Source organism: Rhynchophorus ferrugineus, unplaced genomic scaffold (assembly GCF_030347505.1).
Source record: "Rhynchophorus ferrugineus isolate W39M unplaced genomic scaffold, kcgeb_rfMv2 rfM1, whole genome shotgun sequence".
Classification (NCBI taxonomy): domain Eukaryota; kingdom Metazoa; phylum Arthropoda; class Insecta; order Coleoptera; family Curculionidae; genus Rhynchophorus; species Rhynchophorus ferrugineus.
The window spans coordinates 34,905,133-34,924,523 of record NW_027472580.1 but is presented as its reverse complement, the minus strand read 5'-3'; the positions used below and the strand labels follow the sequence as shown (position 1 = coordinate 34,924,523).

At 31.7% G+C, this 19,391-nt stretch overlaps 1 protein-coding gene across 1 annotated transcript in view; it reads left to right on the top strand.

The window, feature by feature from the left end:
* The window catches only part of Sema2a (Semaphorin 2a), a 1,190,156-nt gene that overhangs the window by 371,242 nt on the left and 799,523 nt on the right, over positions 1-19,391 (top strand). Inside the window, exon 2 of the mRNA XM_076419451.1 lies at positions 7,687-7,794. Within this exon, the coding sequence (XP_076275566.1) occupies positions 7,707-7,794 (88 nt within the window). The 5' untranslated portion in view covers positions 7,687-7,706. The remainder of the gene's footprint in view (positions 1-7,686; positions 7,795-19,391) is intronic.

Below are 19,391 nucleotides of genomic sequence, written 5' to 3'. Positions count from 1 at the left end.
GCGGTTAAAAATGACAATTTCGATGTCATTAATACAAAACGGCCCTGAGGGCTAAAAATATCGAAGACATCGAATTGTAAGGTTTAATTGTTGTTGTGCATATGGTAAGATTAGTAAGGTGTAATAAATGAAGCTATTATTGTCTAGCTGTCTAACCAACCTGTTGATGTCTACTTAATTGTTCCTCCAGATGTATATATATATATATATATATATATATATATATATATATATATATATATATATATATATATATATATATATTAAAGGACTCAAAGGACTTTCACGCTCAATCAAACAACGTCAGGGATAACGCCTACTGTTTCAGTAAGATAAAACATGTGTAGAATCTGTTACTTACAATGTATTCGTTTACTTCATGTATTCGTAATCTTTTCCATCATTACAAAACTTTACAATCAATTTTATTTTATTTACAATTTTGGAATATGAATTTTCCAACTGACCACATTGTATAATAAAATCTAACAAATCAAGTACTCAGTGTTACAATGTTCATTAGTGTTGCTAACACTCGAGAATGGCTAGATCAATCTGCCTAATTTTGGTTTTGCAATATTTATAGAAGTCTATGCAAAGTTTATACGGTTATAATTGTGAGGAAAATAGTAAAAATTATTGTTTTCCCATACATAATATGCACAGAAAAAAATAGAAATTTTACGGTATAGGCGACCATGGGGAAATGTCTTGTTTAGTTCAATCAACGGTAGCGCTGCGATCGCAAATTGTGATTGGCTAGTTAATTCCTGGTGCCGCCACATGGAACGTGATTGGTCAATCAAATTGTGTGAAGTCAGTATTTTCTATGGGCGTCCATTTTTTAGTTTGTTGTTTGAAGGTTCTGGTTTTTGTGTTTTTGTTTAAATCAAGAAATCTTCGTTCTTCGTTGTTCATATTTTCTGTTCTACATTAATTATTATGAAGTAATAATATAAAAATTGATGACAATGCGTCAGTGTAGTAAAAGATGTAGTGTACCGGGGTAAAAATCTACTACGGAAATTAGACATCGTTTCCCAAAGAATGATCTCGCTCCTTTCCATCATGGTGTCTGTCACGGACATTTTAGTGAAACGTTTAGAATTACCCTTTCTTCACGAACAGGTATCAGGGAAAATGCATATCCAACATTGTTTATATCAGGTACACATAAAATTATCTATCTACTATATGTCTGTTCATATATTGTTTGTTTACAGAAAATCAAAACCTACTTATAAAGATGTTAGTAGTAATAAAATTCAATTAATCATCAACTAAGTTGTTCGTATGCTGTCAGTGTGATGTCTCTACAAAAAGAAGTCTTATAAGAAGGTAATAATTAACATAACTGGAAAATTAGTAGTAATAAATACTACTTTTAAATGTAAAATATCCCTTAATTATCCCTTGTAAATAATTGTAATACTTTAACTTTTTAAAACAATCGGTGTTCAATAATCTTATAGTAGAGCTATTGTATATTTAAATTTGATTGCCTTGTTAAAAAAATATTTGTTACTGTGCCATTAATTAAAAATTTAATTGCTACTTTTAGGATTTATTACCTAAAGAAATTTATTTTGTCTAAATTTACAAATAACTACATTTGTTTAACAAATCTTAACCAAGATTGCTTAAAGAATTTTGTTGTGTCTATTAGAGGTCATGGAGGTAGAAACAGCATCCTTCACCTAGTATGTTGGAGAAATCTTTAAAAGGTCGCATCATCACTTCAATTTTGTCACATCATTCTTCTGGAGAAAATTGTGAAGAAGATGAACACGTTAGATAACTTATATTCTTTTTTAACGGGATATCTAGTACCACTTGAGGTTGTTAAATCACCAGTTGAGTGTATATTTTCAGTTCCAGAGAACTTTGCTCTGAGAAAAACCAAAGTCTAATATTATATTTTGGTCTTATTTCAGGCTATTTAACAAAACTTCTGAAAAAGAGACAACAGGCAATATTTGTCTACATTCTATATTAAGTAGTTCCACACGTTAAATACTCTAAAATATAAATATATTTAAAAAACACATAAATTTTTAGTGTTTCAACTGTCCAATCCATAATATTTTCAAGACCAAATTTTAAAAGTTATTATGAGGTGTGATTGTATTTTTGGTTTAATGAAGTTAATGCAATTTCAACAGGGAAGGATTTAAAGTTTACCTTCAATATATCAGGATAAGTTAGAACTCTAATAAATCCCATAAAATTGATGGCACTAAACAAATATGAGAAGGCGTTATGGAAGAATTATAGATATTTTAATTTTGCTTAAAATAGAGTTCATAATTGTTTTTTTTTCTTTTTGTTTTTATATATTTATGTTATATACACTTATGTATATTTGTATAGGATTTTATTTTAATAAATTAATTTTAAAAATTATATTTGATTTTCATTTAAATACTATTGGCCAATAAATGTGACGTCACAAAGTCAGGCGGAATGGCAGACCAATCAAAGCAAAGTATTTTCCTCACAGGTTTCTACATAACTATTTTAAACTAACCAATCAAATTCACGTTGTCAGCGCCGGAAATGACTGAACTAAGCAAAACTTTGCCCCACTACTTACCATTGTAGTTGTACACCCCTGATTAGGTCTCTGTTGCTGTCATCAATAGTTTCACTCAACAAATAGCCGACATTGTTGTAAAATATTTATGCTTAAGTTCTATAATTTATTTAATACTGATTAAATCCGTCGGCCTCCATTGTCAAACCGCGATTAGAATATATAATATGTTAAACATGGACTATTTATATTTCATACAAATTTAGGTACATTTAGATAATTTTATCAATTCAATAACGTGAAATTTAAGTGAAAGATATATGCAAAACATAAAAAATATGATGATATATTGATGATATATATACAATATGCCAGGCAAATCCAAATTCTATTCTAATTGCGGTCGAGTAAAAATTTACGAATAATAGAGTTGAAATATGTAATGGCTGTTTATGGTAAAGCTTTGCTTTTAATGCTTTTATTTTGCTTTCAAGAGTGACTAGAAATGAAGTAGATAAGCCTATAATGCGACAAGTTCGTGCACATCAAACATAACAACAGCGAGTACGACGCATTGAAACTGAGCGATTGATTGCGCGGACGCAGTAATCTGGTGATCCTGGAACCAGTAGCATTCCAATTCGATTCAGAAATAAACATTGATGCAAATAAATCAGTTATTACAGGAGAAATGATAATCGTTTGTCAATATTTTAAAGGACTAAGATATAACGGTGAATATGCAAGGCAATGTTGTACCGGTCAAAAACTGGTCCCAACGTCAGATACATTATTTATTTATTAGTTTCTGAGATGGGAAATGATGCTAACTAATGCACTTCTTGCCACTTCTTGCTCAACATTTAATTTTATAATAGCTGCTTTTAAATTACGTCGTTCGACGAGACGTATGACAGATTTCATACCATAAAAGTTTATTAGTAAAATTCAAATTTGTATCACAACTACGGTAAGAAAATCTTAAACAATCGCAGTTACAAATATATAAGGTACGCTTATTAGGAGCACTATCAATTGCATGACATCAATATTTAGAAATGTATTTAATTATTTTATTTTGAGAATTACAAAAGTGTCTTCATCAGAACAACGATTTAGTGAAAATGTTCAAAATATCATGCCATGTGACAGCCATAATATCTCCATCAAATCAGTCAGATTATTACCACAATTCACTCTAAAAGCGACGAAATAGCCACTGTTATTTCCAGGGAAAATTTTCACAATAGTTGTAGATAGGGGTGTAGGCTGTATATATATATATATATATATATATATATATATATATATATATATATATATATATATATATATATCGATATTTTAATATCGATATTTTTAAGAAAAAATCAAAATAGTGAAATATTACCTTAATTTTTTTTTAATTATTGAATATATAGGTGATAGGAATAAGTGATAGAGGTCGTTTTTCGCTAACTATCTTTGACTAAGGTATACTATTTGTCTAACGTGTGCTATACAGTTAAATCGAAAATAATTTCAGCACAAGAAAATGCTAAAATATAAAGTTTCCCGTCGATTACGAAAGACAAAAAGAAGTATAAAATAAGCGGCCCCGAAGACCGACCGACGACCGCCCGCCATCGCCGTTGCCGAAGAACAAGAAGTTGCGAAACGTTTCGGAAACCGTCTTTTTAAAGCGTTTTATTTGCATACAATTTCGGAGCGCGAGCCAATGAAATTCTCGTCTCCGAAGACAAACGACATTTTAATAGCTGCGAAAGAGTTTAGCGCGACACCGCGAACTTCCATTTTATATCTGAGCCGTTGCCTGTCGTCATATTGTGGCGCGGCGTATCGACAATAGTTTGGTGAAATATTATCGCCGAGTGGCGGAAGCGACTCGAGCTAATTTTGATTAATAGCCCTTTCGTTTGCCGTCGTTTTTCTACTTTGTTCCACGCCCCCACCATTCCCCTCGCCCACCATCAAGTCCTTGTTTCGATGGAAATGATTTTTGCGCGCCGCTATTTCTTGGGGGATTTTAATTAATAGTTCGATCCGACTTTTTTTTCTGGATTTCTTTCGTGTGACCTGGTTCCCTTATTAAATCTTTATTTCCTCTGGTTAATGGATGAGAGATTTGTCACGATCATTGAAAATCTGCTGGTGACTTCATTTTCTGATAATGAGTATTTGGGAGAGTGAAAACCATGCATTTTATGACAAAGGAGTGATATCAAAAGTCACCTAGAAGATTTTTGGTGTAGCGACTGTGTAGAGTAGAATATTTTTGAAATATATGAGAGGATACCCGGTGCAATTTAAAATTGTAAGTATGTCTCTCTTCTTTGCGCAAATTTATCCGGAATACATCAGAAACCCATTACTACTACAGAAAATTAAATTAGTTTAGATGGTAAGAGGTTTAAACCGTATTCGTTTCCAGAAAGGTATCTTCGTCTATTACAAGAAGAAAGTACTTAATATGAGGAAAAGAAACGAATTTCGACTAGGATTTGTATTTTGTAACTTTGAAATGAATAATCAACGACTTCATTTAGTGAATTATCGATAATAAAGAAATTTATCGTAAGATCTGAAAAAGCTATTAAACTACTTTTGACTAAACTAGTAAATATGGAAAAATTTTCCACAAAACAGCTGAACAAATTGTTATGAAAGTAAATTTATTTTCTATGATGAAAACACAATTATAATTTGCTGATATAAAACTTTGAAGATGAAATAAGTTTTCATGTAGCTCTTTAAAATGGTAAATTTGGAAGTTAAATATCATATGTAAGAATAATATTTGATATTATTAATTTAAGTGAAATCCAATGCGTTTTTCTATATAGGTAAAACTCTACATTCATTGGATCAATATAAACAATGAATTTATTATACCTTTAATTTACTTTAATATGTAGGAAACAATCAACATTAACTTTTTCAATAAGATTGATATAAATTATCAAAATTTTTATTGTAAATATGCTTGCTTTACTAATAGGTGGTTCAATATTTTGTTTTAAGGGTTTGATTAGGATGGCGTTAATTTCGGATATCTGTATCAAGAAAAATTGTGATTGAGAGAGTATAATACTTAGTACATGTAGTACATGTTTACTAAAAAATTGCTACTAAAAAGTTAACTAAAATAGTAGCAAGTTTAATTTAAATTTTGTCCGGGAAGACCCATATACCATTTTTTCAGACCGACAAAATATGCCAAAATAATGGTAAATAGTTGTCAAAAATTATGATTTTTTATAAATAATTAAATAGTATCCTCGCACTGACCAAGGTTTATCTGGACTCATAACGACTTAACATTGGCTCCAAACCCCAGCCCTTGGCATTTAACCAACCGCCTGGCAAGTGCCTGGAATCCCCAGTCAGTGGGTTTAATGCAGAGGACCATGGTTCTGAACCCACGTTAGACTGTAGGTCCACTCCAGATAAACCCATAGTTGGCAAAAAGAGACTTTAAAATATATATAAAAAAAGACCTCATGGAAGTACCTATTAAAACTCCGATGTTAAAATTTTCTCGTAGTTATACATACGTTCCTCGAGAGTATAATAAAGGAAATTTCTGTCAGATGATTTTGCTTCGATAACAGGCTCCTATTGAATAAACTATTACTCAAACAACATTCATCAAATATCACACAATAACAGGATGGATAAAAGTCGATAGTGTCTAATAGAATTAAATAAGTATTACTTTGACTTCAAACAATACTATGTTCTATTATCAGAAATTATACTTTGTTCTATGTGATATATATACTATGTGAGTACATAGTCAATTGAGAAGTCGCCGGCCTGACACATAGATGGCACTACTACAATTAAATCCATATATTTTTCAGTTAGCCCCAATCCCCAAAAGATGCGTGTATGAATTTGACAGCTGTTGGACTATTAGTTTGTGAATTACAGCATTTTAGTGAAGCAGCTTTTGTTATTGTGAAAAAATGGATAAAAAGGAATTTCGCGTGTTGATATAATATTACTTTTTGAAGGGAACAAATACAGTTCAAATACGAAGCAAAAACTTAGCTTGATGCCGAGTCTTCGGACTCTGACCCAGAAAATCAACTATCATGGATTGGTATGTTAAGTTTAGACGTGATGAAGTGAGCACCGAAGACGGTGAACGCAGTGGACGCCCAAAAGAGGTTGTTACCGACAAAAACATTAAAAAAATTCACAAAATGATTTTCAATGCCCGGAAATTGAAACTTAATGAAATAGCAGATAGGCTAAAAATATCAACTGAATGAGTACATTAAATAATTCATGAATATTTTGGTATACGAAAGCTCTGTGCAATGTGGGTGACGCGTGAGGTCACATTTGATCAAAAATAACGACGAGTTGATGATTGAGAGCAGTGTTTGAAGATGATTAAGCGTAATAAACCCGAGTTTTTGCATCGATATGTGATAATGGATGAAACGTGGCTCCATCAATCGGCAATCATCCGAATGGACTGCACACGATGAACTTAAACTTCAAAACGTGGGAAAACGCAATAGTCGGCTGGCAACTTTATCGCGTCTGTATTTTAGGATGCGCATGAAATAATGTTCAGTGACTACCTTGAAATGTAAGGACCATCAAGAGCGACTATTACATAGCGTTATTGGACCGTTTGAAGGACGGAATCGCCGAAAAACGGCCGTATTTGAAGATAAAGAAAGTGCTGCTTCACCAAAACAATGCACCATGTAACAAGTCAGTGAAAACCATGGCAAAAATCTATGAACTGGGCTTCGAATTGCTTCCTTATCCACCGCTTTCTCCAGATCTGGCCCACAACGACTATTTCCTGTTCTCAAATCTCAAAAGAATGCTCGCTGGGAAGAAATTTTCGTCGAATGAAGAGGTGATCGCCGAAATTGAGGCCTATTTTGAAGAAAAGGTCAGGAAGCACAAATCATACTACAAAAATGGTATCGAAAAGTTGGAGGGTTGCTATAATCAGTATATCACCCTTGAAGGGAATCATGTTGAACAATAAAAACTAATTTTACCAAAAAAATGTGTTTTATTATGGTAGGCTGGCGACTTCTCAATTAACTTGTTATTAGATGTAGGAGCTAATATTAATTTTAAACACATTTGATTAGAATAATTGATTATGATCTTTGTTTCAGGATTGGGCACCCAACCAACAATGACACTCCTGTTGTGGTGTTGTCTGTCCCTAACATGGACCCTATCGTCGTCCGAAAAGATTCTACAAAACGAAAAACTAGATCCAGGTTAGTATTGTATTCACCTGTCGACGACAACGCCATCGAGTATTTAAATTTCGAAGGCAACCGTAAAATCTGCCACGTTACATCCCCCAGTTGTAAATCATTGGCGCGACATTTAAATATATTTGTATCCTCCTAAATTGTCTTTCGCTCGAGGACCCGGGGGGAGGTAGACCGGGAGGAGGACGCTCCGGTCGCGGGGGACCGTACCTGAGGACTAAACGGAAACGACCCGGTGTCTCTTTAACATTTTTACTACCCCATAAATTTGGTCGACTGAATTTTTCTACATTGCATTCGGCCCCGGGCAAAGCGACGGGTTCAGGTGGGATGCGAACGTCGGGAAAAATGGAGTTTTATTTCATTTCCTTTTTCCTGTTCTCTTTTTTTTATTTGTTTACTAGTACGAGAAAAGGGGAAATTGTCTTGGACAACAAGACAACGTTTATATTCGTTAATTTTTTAGGACGTATGTAAATATTTATATATGAAAAGTCGTTTCCACTCAACATTGTTAATTACAATGTTAGCTTGTTTTTAAACCTTAATTAAAATTTTACCTATAAAATTTCTAATTGTTATATAAACGTCTAGTCATTATCAATTTATCATTAAGTCTTAGTCATTTCTAAGACGTAATACAAATTATGTTAAAATACCAGTAAAATATAGTTAACATAAAGTGGTCAAATATTAGAAATAGAAGATATTTTAGGATATTAATAATTTTATAAAACGAATGATATTAAGAATTTAGTATAGTTGACAATGTAATCTAAGTATTATATCACCCAAAATTTGTCTTAATTACTTCAAATTTCCTATGTAATAGGTCAATTGAAAAGTCCCCGGCCTGACACATAGATGGCGATACTAGAAATAAATCCATATGTTAGCCCTAACCGTCAAAAGATGCGTGTATAATTTTGACAGCCGTTGGACCACTAGTTTGTGAATTATAGCATTTTGAGTGAAGCAACTTTTATTGATGTGAAAAAAATAGATAAAAAGGAATTTCGCGTGTTGTTAAGATATTGCTTTTTGAAGGGAAAAAATACAATTGAAGCAAAAACTTGGCTTGATGCCCAGTTTTTGGATACCACCCTAGAAAAATCAACCAAGGATCGTCATGCTAAGTTTAGATGTGGTGAAATAAGCACCGAAGGCGGCGAACTCAGTAGACGCCCAAAAGAGTTTGTTACCGAGGAAGACATTAAAAAAATCCACAAAGTGATTTTGAATGACCGTAAATTAACATTGAATGAAATAGCAAATACTCTAAAGACATCAACTGAATGCGTACATCATATCATTCACGAATATTTGGCTATGAGAAAGCTGTATGCAAAGTGGGTGCTGCGCGAACTCAGTTTTGACCAAAAACAACGACGAGTTGATGATTCGGAGCAGTGTTCGAAGACGGTAATGCGTAATAAGGCCGAGTTTTTGCGTCGATATGTGACAATGGATGAAATATGGCTCCATCATTTCACTTCGAAGTCCAATCGACAGACGTCCGATTGGACTGCACACGATGAACCCGCTAATAAGCGTGGGAAAACGCAACAGTCGGCTGGCAAGGTTATGGCGTCTGTATTTTGAGATACGCATGGAATAATTTTCATTGACTACCTTGAAAATAGTAGGACCACAAACAACGACTATTATAGCATTATTGTACCGTTTGACGAACGAAATCACCGAAAAACGGCCGCATTTGAAGAAAAAGAAAGTACTGCTTCACCAATATAATAAACCGTATCACAAGTCAATGAAAGCAATGGCAAAAATTCATGAATTGGGCTACGAATTGCTTCCTCATCCACCGTATTTTCCAGATCTGGCCCCCAGCCACTACTTCCTGTTCTCAGATCTCAAAATAATGATCGACGGGAAGAAATTTTCGTCGAATGAAGAGACGAAACTGAGGCCTATTTTGAAGCAAAGGACAAATCGTACTACAAAAATTCAGTGGATCACCCTTGAAGGCAGTCATGTTGAATAAAAACAAACTAATTTTTGCCAAAAAAATGTGTTTTACTATGGTAGGCCGGGGACGTTTCAAGTGAGCTGTTAATGTTAAAATTCAAGAACAAGTCTTAAGTCTTATTGAGATATAGGAAAGTAATACATGATATATTAAAAAACTCAAACTACAGCACAAAACAACATAAATTAATTGTACCAAAATGAAAATGTTGAAGATACAAATATTAATGAAGATTAGTATTGTGAAATATTTAACTTATGAGTTTAGATGATGATGAATGCAGACGCGATTACAGGTGAGAATCTAAAATAATGATCTTGATGTTAATTAATTCACATCCGTTTAGTATCTACCGCTATTATGTAGATTGATTGCGTTGTTGATTTTGCTCTGATGCTAATGATACGCTGTAGGTTTCTTCGGGGTAACGATCGTAAGGTTTCTTGTAAGCGCTGATGACAAAAATTTTCTTACTTCGACGGCTTTGTTTGATGGCGAGACTCTCTCGATTTGACGAACGCATATCATTTTATCCCTAATGTTCTTCCCTCGGGTACTTCGTGGTGGTATGGAAGGTTTGATCAAACACATTATTCTGCAACTTGATTTGTTAACAATTATTGAGAGGGAAAAACCGCTTTCTGTTTTGTAAAGAACGAAAATATTCAGGTCTACAAGCTGTTCAAGATCAACGCAGTTCTCTGTCTTTGTCTTCCTTCGGGTTAAAATCACAATTTATTGCAATTGTCAAGTTCCCATAGTATTGATCAAGCATAGTATTGATACTTTCTGAATATCAAAACATGACGAAATATATTTATCATCATTATTCCATTACTTTTTTCACACTGTTACTGCCAATTTAAACTTATTTAAAATAAACTGATACCGTACTCAGAGCCAAGCAATTATTTATTTCGTTTCCTCTAGCAAAATTAATACGCAAAGGAGTTCGTACATCTCCGTCTGTTATTATGAACTTCCGTCGAAGCAGTCGAAGCGTGCATTTATCTGAAATAGTAATTACTAGCATTGGGAACTATCGACTGAAAACGATTATCGACTGTTTAGCGATTGACTATTTTTTACTATCGACTGTTTGCAGTCGCTATTTTTATTCCGACTGATTTTGTTACTATTTATTATGAACTGTTTCAGTCGTGTACTTTTATTACTTACACTTACTTACTTACATTGCATTTATATGTAATATATATAATTTAAGATTTTTTTGGTAGTTTGCTTGTAAATAACAATATATTGTATATTAATATAGCAGAATTTTTAAACGATATTTTCCAAAATTGTTAATGTAATAGGGTAAAAAGATTAAAATTGCGAATGAAAAATAGTAAAGTACCTTTGACTGTTTTTATGAAAATAATAGGTAATATTTCGAATATCCTCTCGATTTTTATTAAAAAATATTTCCCTTCAATAGTAAATAAAGCATTTACTTTATAGTCTATTCAATGTTTTTTTAGTAATGCGTCGTGGATATTTGTGACGTAGGAACATTACAATGTTACCGCATTAACTCTGAGTTTTGGTTCAGTTGGGCTTTGACATAAAAGAAAATTCTAATTTAATTAAAATAATTCAACAAAAATGTTATCAAATATAATTTATTTTAACATTATATTACATCTAATACATATATTATCGAAGGACTTAAACTAAAACCATTAAGAACACAGGCATAATAGTTTGTAGGTTACATTTGTTTTGTTTACACTTAACTCTTGTCCACACCGCCCATGAAGTAGAGTTTCTAAGTGCGTTTTTTGATGTAGTGTTATCCCCCTGGAGGGCTAATACACCTAATTAATAATTGTATATCTGAGAAACGTATTTTACTTTAATTTGAGAGCATATTTACCCCTTTTAAGTTTAGTTCTTGCTTCCTTCGATGGTGTGTTTACTTGCCAAGTCATCTAGGTATCACTGTAAATTTTATTTCTTCTGCTACTATCTGTCTACACCATTCCTCCTAAAATTAATCACTGAATTCTGTCTAATGCAATTACCATATCTACAAAACAGTTAGTATTCATTCCCTCCTCATAAGTTCTAACCTAATGCTCATGCTTAGTTTTGGACTTGTTTTGTTTACATTGAACTATTCCATACCATCTATGAGAAAGAGTTTCTACACGCATTTTTGTATGTAGTGTTATCTCCCTGGGTGCCTAATCCACCTAATTAACAATTGCATATCTAATAAATATATTTTACTTTCACTTGAGAGCATATTTATGTTTAGTTCTTGTTTAATTCGATGATGTGTTCACTTGGCAAGTCATCTTGGTCCCACTTTATTTTTATTTCCTCTGCTACTACTCATGTACAATATTCTTGATAAAATTAATTGCTGCATTCTGTCTAATATATTTACCATATCTACAAAACAGTTAGTATTCATTTTCTCATACGTTCTAACCTAATGCTTATGTTCAATTTTGAACAATTACAATCATATCTGTGCACACAAATCTTTCACGCCCTACAATATCATTTTCTACAGAGATATTCAATTAATTACGTATCATCACTCTGTCTCAGGAATTTCCAGCATTGCACAGTATTATCACATATCCTGAAAGTTTCCTTCAGTCACTTTCAATTTACTCACTCCACGACTCACTGTCCAATTCAATCACTTAACTGTTAATTTCTAATCTATCTAAAATATGTTCACGATTCCACCATTTATCAATTACTTCCTTTGTATGTCTTATCGAGTTCATCCAAACCCAAGGGGTTATGGTTGACAATGATTCCTTCCTCATATCCAAACAGTTTTTGATTGAATATCCTTCTTAACCAGCAATATATCTGCAATTAGCTAATAATAAATATAATGAACAACAACACCCAATTGAATGCTATCGTAACTTTTACCTTTTTCTCCCAATTCTTATTGTCTTTACACTTTTTTTGTTACTGTTTTGCCAATAGTGCCACAATGAATCATTTTGAAATATTCAACTTTCTCTTATTATTTTATGCCTTTAATTGCTTTTTTTTAAGGTAATGTCTGGAAGTTCCATTAAACCTCTCCGAGGGTTATCTTTTACTTACACCTTTTAGTACCACTTTAATTACACTATTTAAACTGTATGCCCTGTAACAGTGTATGACAGGATATCTGACATCCCTCAAAATGCTGCATGCCCCTAATCCTTTTATGTACACTTTCCAGAAAGACAATTTTCTCTAAAATAATTTTATTAAATTATGTTTATATCGATATAACAGTTTGTGTACTTACTCTCCTTATATATTTCGTATATATGGTCTCGAATAGAAGCAATATTAAGATGGTCAAGATTCGTCACCCACTTTGTATATAGACGGGTTTTTTTGGATGAGTCTAACGTATTATTCCTCATTTTGCAAACGCTGTTATTCACAGTACCCACAGTATATATTTAGCACGGTAGCAATCCACTAAAAAACATTTTCAATAGAATTGTAAGGACTTATATTATTTAATATTATCAATAATTACCACACTAACGGATTTGCCGGCAAAAGGAGGCCTCCGTTATCTCATTGCTTTCCGAAATAACCTATTAAAGCCACAATCAATGTATGACCCTGAATATCTATAGTTTTCGGCATTTTCAAACAAAGTAATATGGTATATTACGGAGCGACTTAAAATTTATCAAAATAAGGGGCTAAAATAGTGTTTGGCGGCTAATAACCTGTAATAATTATAACAAATATTTTGAATAATTTAGCGTACATATAACAACCGGACGGCAACCAGCTGTCAAATGTAAACAAAATTCATGAAAGCAATAGTGAAAAGAAGTTTTAACTATAAATTATTGTAGCTGCATAATTAACTGTAGTTTTTAGAAATAGTATAACGTTAAAATAAATTATATTTGGTAACATTTTTGTTAAGTTATATTATTTAGATTAGAACTTTTGTGAATGTCAAAGCCAAACTGAATTAAATTCAAAGTTGATGCGGTAACATTGACACATTGTTTAACATTGTATTTTTGTTTTTTTTATGATTAGGTATATGTTTAATTTTTAATTAGTATTTATGATTAATGTACATTAATGTTTTGTTTAAGTTCTATTGTATTGTCTATATTTATTACAGTATATTATTTAAAATTAGCAATTAACATTTTAAAATACGGTAAAACATTTGTGGGTTATTATTCCATTCCATATTCAATTCCATTCCGTTTTAGAGATCCACAGAACATTCAAATATTAAAGTAATTCTATTTCGTTTAAAATGAAATTATTATTTTCATGCTCATAATATTCAGTAATAATTTTTTCCTGTTCTTTTTTAAACTTGTACATCCCCGTCACGCTGGTACTACCGTTGGAAAATATATAAAAAACTAACTGCTCCAAGGAATTATCTCTGTCCTTTCTTCTCTTAAAATGTATATAGGGACGGGTTCGAACATCATCATCTGACATCACAAATTTAAATAAACAGTCGAACCGTGCATTTGACTGAAAATAGTAATTACAATTTTCAGCTAGTTCTTTAACTAGCGACTGTCTCGACTGTTTTGCGATTATCGACTGTTTTCAATCGATAGTTCCCAACGTTAGTAATTACTATTCGCGACATTCTACTGTTTTAGATGATAGTTCGCAACGCTAATAAATACCATTAGAAGGAAATGAAGGTTAAAAATAATCAATGAACGTATTTTATGGATGGTTTTTTTTCGTTAATAACGAGATCCTTCTCCATTACTCTTAAGTGTATATTCTGAGTAATCGTTGCCGATTCCCAATTTCCCGTAAAATCCAGCGCGTCGCCTCTGCGAACGAATAAATTCTTCATTAAATTAGAACAAGTTAATCTGTAATCGACAAAGTAACCCGAAACTTTTAATGAATGGGAGAAAACGCAAAGTTGCTCTAAGTTGCCTTTGAAGTTCCATTTCGCCCGACGGCCAATTTCCCGAAGAGTGTCAAGATTTTAGGGGTTTCCAGCTTTTACTTTATAAAAATTCGAAAACTTTCGAAATAACTTTATCTCTCCACTGCTGTACCGTACCTGGTTCTGCGCGTCGACGCTTCTTCTCGTCCTTTCCTTTCTCTCCGTTTTCTTCTCGATTCGTCGTGTGTCTCGTCTCCTTCACGCCCTAGCCCTGGTCCTGTGCCTCTCCGTCTTTGACGTTTAATTTTTTTCTTATTTGTCTTCTTCTTCGACGTTGCATTTTAATGTCGAACTTTCAATAGAGTCGGAATTAAGTTTGGGAAATGACTAGGAAAATTGAAGGAAAGTCCCTGTCGCGTCGTCGCCAGGTGGAGGGAGTGAGGTTGATGCTCTGGCAATTCTATGAATGGATAGGTCACCGTTCTTTAATAATTTCATAGGAAATCAAGCCAAAAAATAAACTTCTTGCCTTTTATTACTTTAATTGAAAGACATAATCATTTATAAGAAAATATTTAAGGAATTATACGGTTTATTTTTATTAGGTGTTATCTAAGATTTCTTATTTAAAGTTTTATGATAAATAGAAAAGAAGGCTTTGGAAAATCAACTATTTGTACGTACAAAACACAATATAATATTGAAAATTGGTGAAACATTATTCATAAACAGTTTTGATTAATGCTGCTAATGAAAAGAATGCAACTCTAAACTATTTTATAAGAAAAAAGTCTGTATAGAGGAAGTCCTGTAAATTAAACTTAATAATTTTATATGTTTTTTTTTAAATTTGAATAAAAATTCATAGTGTTTATACTGAAAAATAAAGTCTATTTCTAATTCAAGGCGCTTTCATTAAATATGCACTTAGTTTTCTTAATTACTAGAATAACACTATTCTAATATTTAATTTATCTTCTTAAATCCATTGTTCTATTTTACTGAAATATTGTGATTTTTTATTTTGATACAAATTGCGCTTATTTTGTTTAAGTTGATATTCTAGTGTAGAAATTTTAGCAGTAGTAAAATACCGCCTAATATTTCGAGTCAAATACTGGCAGTCTTGATACTGCGTCACTAAAACATCTATATCTCTGAGACTAATTTAAAATTTGAAATATCCTCTTGAGGACATATTTTTAAAAGGCACACCTTTGATATTATTAAAGAAAGAAAAGTTATTTTTCCAAATTTCTAGCTAATGAATTCCTAATTAATTAGATATAACCAATCATTAATAATAGTGTTATTATTGACGTAAAATATTATTGATGTAAAATATTAACTTTTAGACTATTTTCGCCGTGAGGACTTTTGTTGTGACGTGTACTGTAGACCCACCCCACCGCTTGCTGTTGCTTCAATATTAAGATAAGCGAGGTGTCAATCTAAACAATTCTTAAACGGCGTAATTTAACTATTAAATTGGATTATTTTATCATTTCTCGCAATAAAACAAAATTTTTCTATGTTGTATTATTGAACTTTATGCCATACATAAATGTGAATCAAAAAAAGGGAAAAGTCATGAATCAAAATTGTATTTCGGTTATTCATTACTTTTGTTGTTTAACTCTAAGAACTATTATAAACTTATAATGTTTCTGCTCTCTCTGCTAATCAAGTTTGAAGAAAATGAACTGTAAAACTTACTGGATGAAAACCTATCTGAATGTCTCAAAGAAATTTAGACAACCTAACACTTGATGAGTGAACTATTTCAATACGTTTAAATGTAATGGGAAATATTTAAAAGGAGAGAAAATGGTCACCATACTAAAGGGCCGAAAATGCCATTTCTAGCCATTAACATCACAGTTGTATTACTTGCTAAAAAAAGAAGAGATTGCCGTGACGTATCATGCTTGCGATGAAGTAGATGTACTACGATATTCCTAAGTGCAAAAAGCCATAAGTTCGTTTAGGAGAAACATCCACATAAATACCGTAGCTTTAGTAATGTATAGCGTAATACAAGTTGCTGAAACTAAAAAAACTGTTACAACAGATGCTTTGCTGGCGTCAATAAAATCAGTTGAACAATCTCTGTAACAAATAAGACCAGCGATAATACGTAACAGACAGTAAACAGTAACACTCTCTTGCATGACGACGGTCAGCAAAATGTTGCAAAACTTGTGAAGAATATAGTCTTCTCAATTCTCAATAAATTTCTTTTGAAATGAAATGAATGAATTGAAAAGTGATTGGAATATAAAAGATTATTTAAAAATGCACATTAATTTGGTGGCTTTTGAAAGTGATACGCCTGATATCCAGTACAATTATGTTAACTTTTGTTATTAAAATTATTTTAAAACCTTCCTTGATTTTTTCCATTGATTCATTTAACAAAACGTTAAAATTTACAGATTAACTTATTGCTAATTTTCTGTTGTACGGGATTAATACATCAGTATGTATTTCCCAAATTAAAATAAAACTAAACTACTTAATAAAAAGTAAAGAATATGTTAATAGAGTATACAATTTCGTGCGGTTCGGTTGAATTGAATTTTCTAATTTCCTGCGTATTTTCCAATAGCAGTATTGCTTCCACGTAGATATGATTTATTAACCCTATAACATGGTGTAAGGCGAAATCGTGTATCACTTCGTATATCCATTTTATTTTGAGATCATCGTGCTGTTTTTCATTGGTTACGTAACGATAAGCATTGATCATAGAAATTAAAATATAAATATATATATATAAATATATATATATATATATATATATATATATATATATATATATATATATATATATATATGTATGTATATATATAAATATATATGATAACTTTAAAAAAGAAAAGGAAAAAAATTACGAATTTCTATTATCATGTAATAAATAATATGATTTTAAAGAAAGTAGGATTACTTTTATACAGAATATTCTGTGGATGTGTGAAAAGGAATGGAATAATAACACTACAAATGTTTTATCGTGTTTTAATATATTAATTGCTATTTTTAAATAACATAGCATAATAAATATAAATAGTATTGTAATAAACGTAAATAAAACCTAAAAACTAAAAATTTTCAATAACCATAACTACTAAATAAAATGTAGACGTATACCTAATCACTGAAAAATCTAAACCATGATGAACCTAAAAATGATCGTACAAAAACTACCAAACCCTTTTTACATAAGTTTTATTTATCTTTGAACGGAAATATTTTTAAATTACTGTGAATATTATCATGTTCAATTTTTCTTCCGTGAGGCTATTTCTTCGATCGTTAATTATTTGCCCAGATTTTGAAAAAACTCGTTCCCAGGGGATAGATGTTGTGGGCATAAAGGAATATTTCACGTGTAACTGATATAATTCAGGTAGTTTCATTTTATGGATTTGCCAAAATCCAATGGGTTTTCTAAACGCCCAATAAATGGAATTTCCAAATGCTGCTAAATCTGTAAAGTTGCTGCAGCACTTGGAGTAAATTACTTTCATTCTAGCCATTTTTTATCAAAATATCTCCAGATGTCAATACATTCTTGTCAGTAGTTTGGTCTTGAATTTCGAGTTGTGGAACTATATTTGTATTTTTTGAAGTTAGAATAGAAGATACCTATTTTGTGATAACTTTTTGTATCGCCTCAGCATTATTTGCAATACCAAATCCTGCTTTTTTATATCTAGGATCTAAAAATGTGGATTTCCCGCATATCGTATTTATTTCTAAAATTGCCAGTCTTTTATTGATGACATCTAATAGACAATTTTGCTATTTTTTCCCCATTCACTTGTTAAATTCCTGGATTTGATGAAATGTTGCAGTCCTCTTATTAACCGTATAATTAAAGACATTCTTGGGATATCTTTCACCAGATAACTCGGTGGTCATTATTTTAATGGACTTTAAAAGTTGAACACATTCTATTAAGATAGTCCATTCGTTAACAAATAAAAACTGTGGTGCTCTTTTTAATAGCCAACAAAATAAATTGTTGAATATTAAAGTAGAGTTTTCCTATCAGAAAATATATTTATTACAAATATTTAATATACTTTATTCGCCTCTTCACGGTTAATATTTTTAAAAGAAATTTAGCAACTGCTACTGTAAAAAATTCTTCAAATCTTTTGGATCTATGCAATTTCTGAAACCTTTGGAACCTAATTTTAGTTTTCAAGATTTTGGGAAAAAAGTTTCGACAAACAAGAGGCTTGGACAAAAATCGTGAAAGTTTATCAAAAAAGTACTACCTATTATACTAGTCCAAAGTATTACCTATTATACCAGTCAAAAGTATCTTACTATTTATCATTTACAATTCAATTTTTTTGCCCTCGAAAATTAGCGTTCCAAAATGCTGCTATATTAATTTACGATATATAGTTATTCACAAGCAAACAACAAAAAAAAACATAAAACCACATATATTACATATAAATCTATATAAGCATAAATTCGGCGAATTACTTTCAAGGTCGCGGCTAGAACGGAAGGCCAGAATGTTAAAATCAGTCGACTGAACTAGTAGAACCGAAAATAGTAACTAAAAGTAAACAACTGAAATAGTCGATAGAAAATAGTAATAAAATCACGGACCGAAAATAGCGACTGAAAACGGTTACTAGTAAAAACAGTCGAACCAAAAGTAGCGACTGAAATAGTCAATAGTAAAAAGTGGTCAGTTACTAAACAGTCGATAGT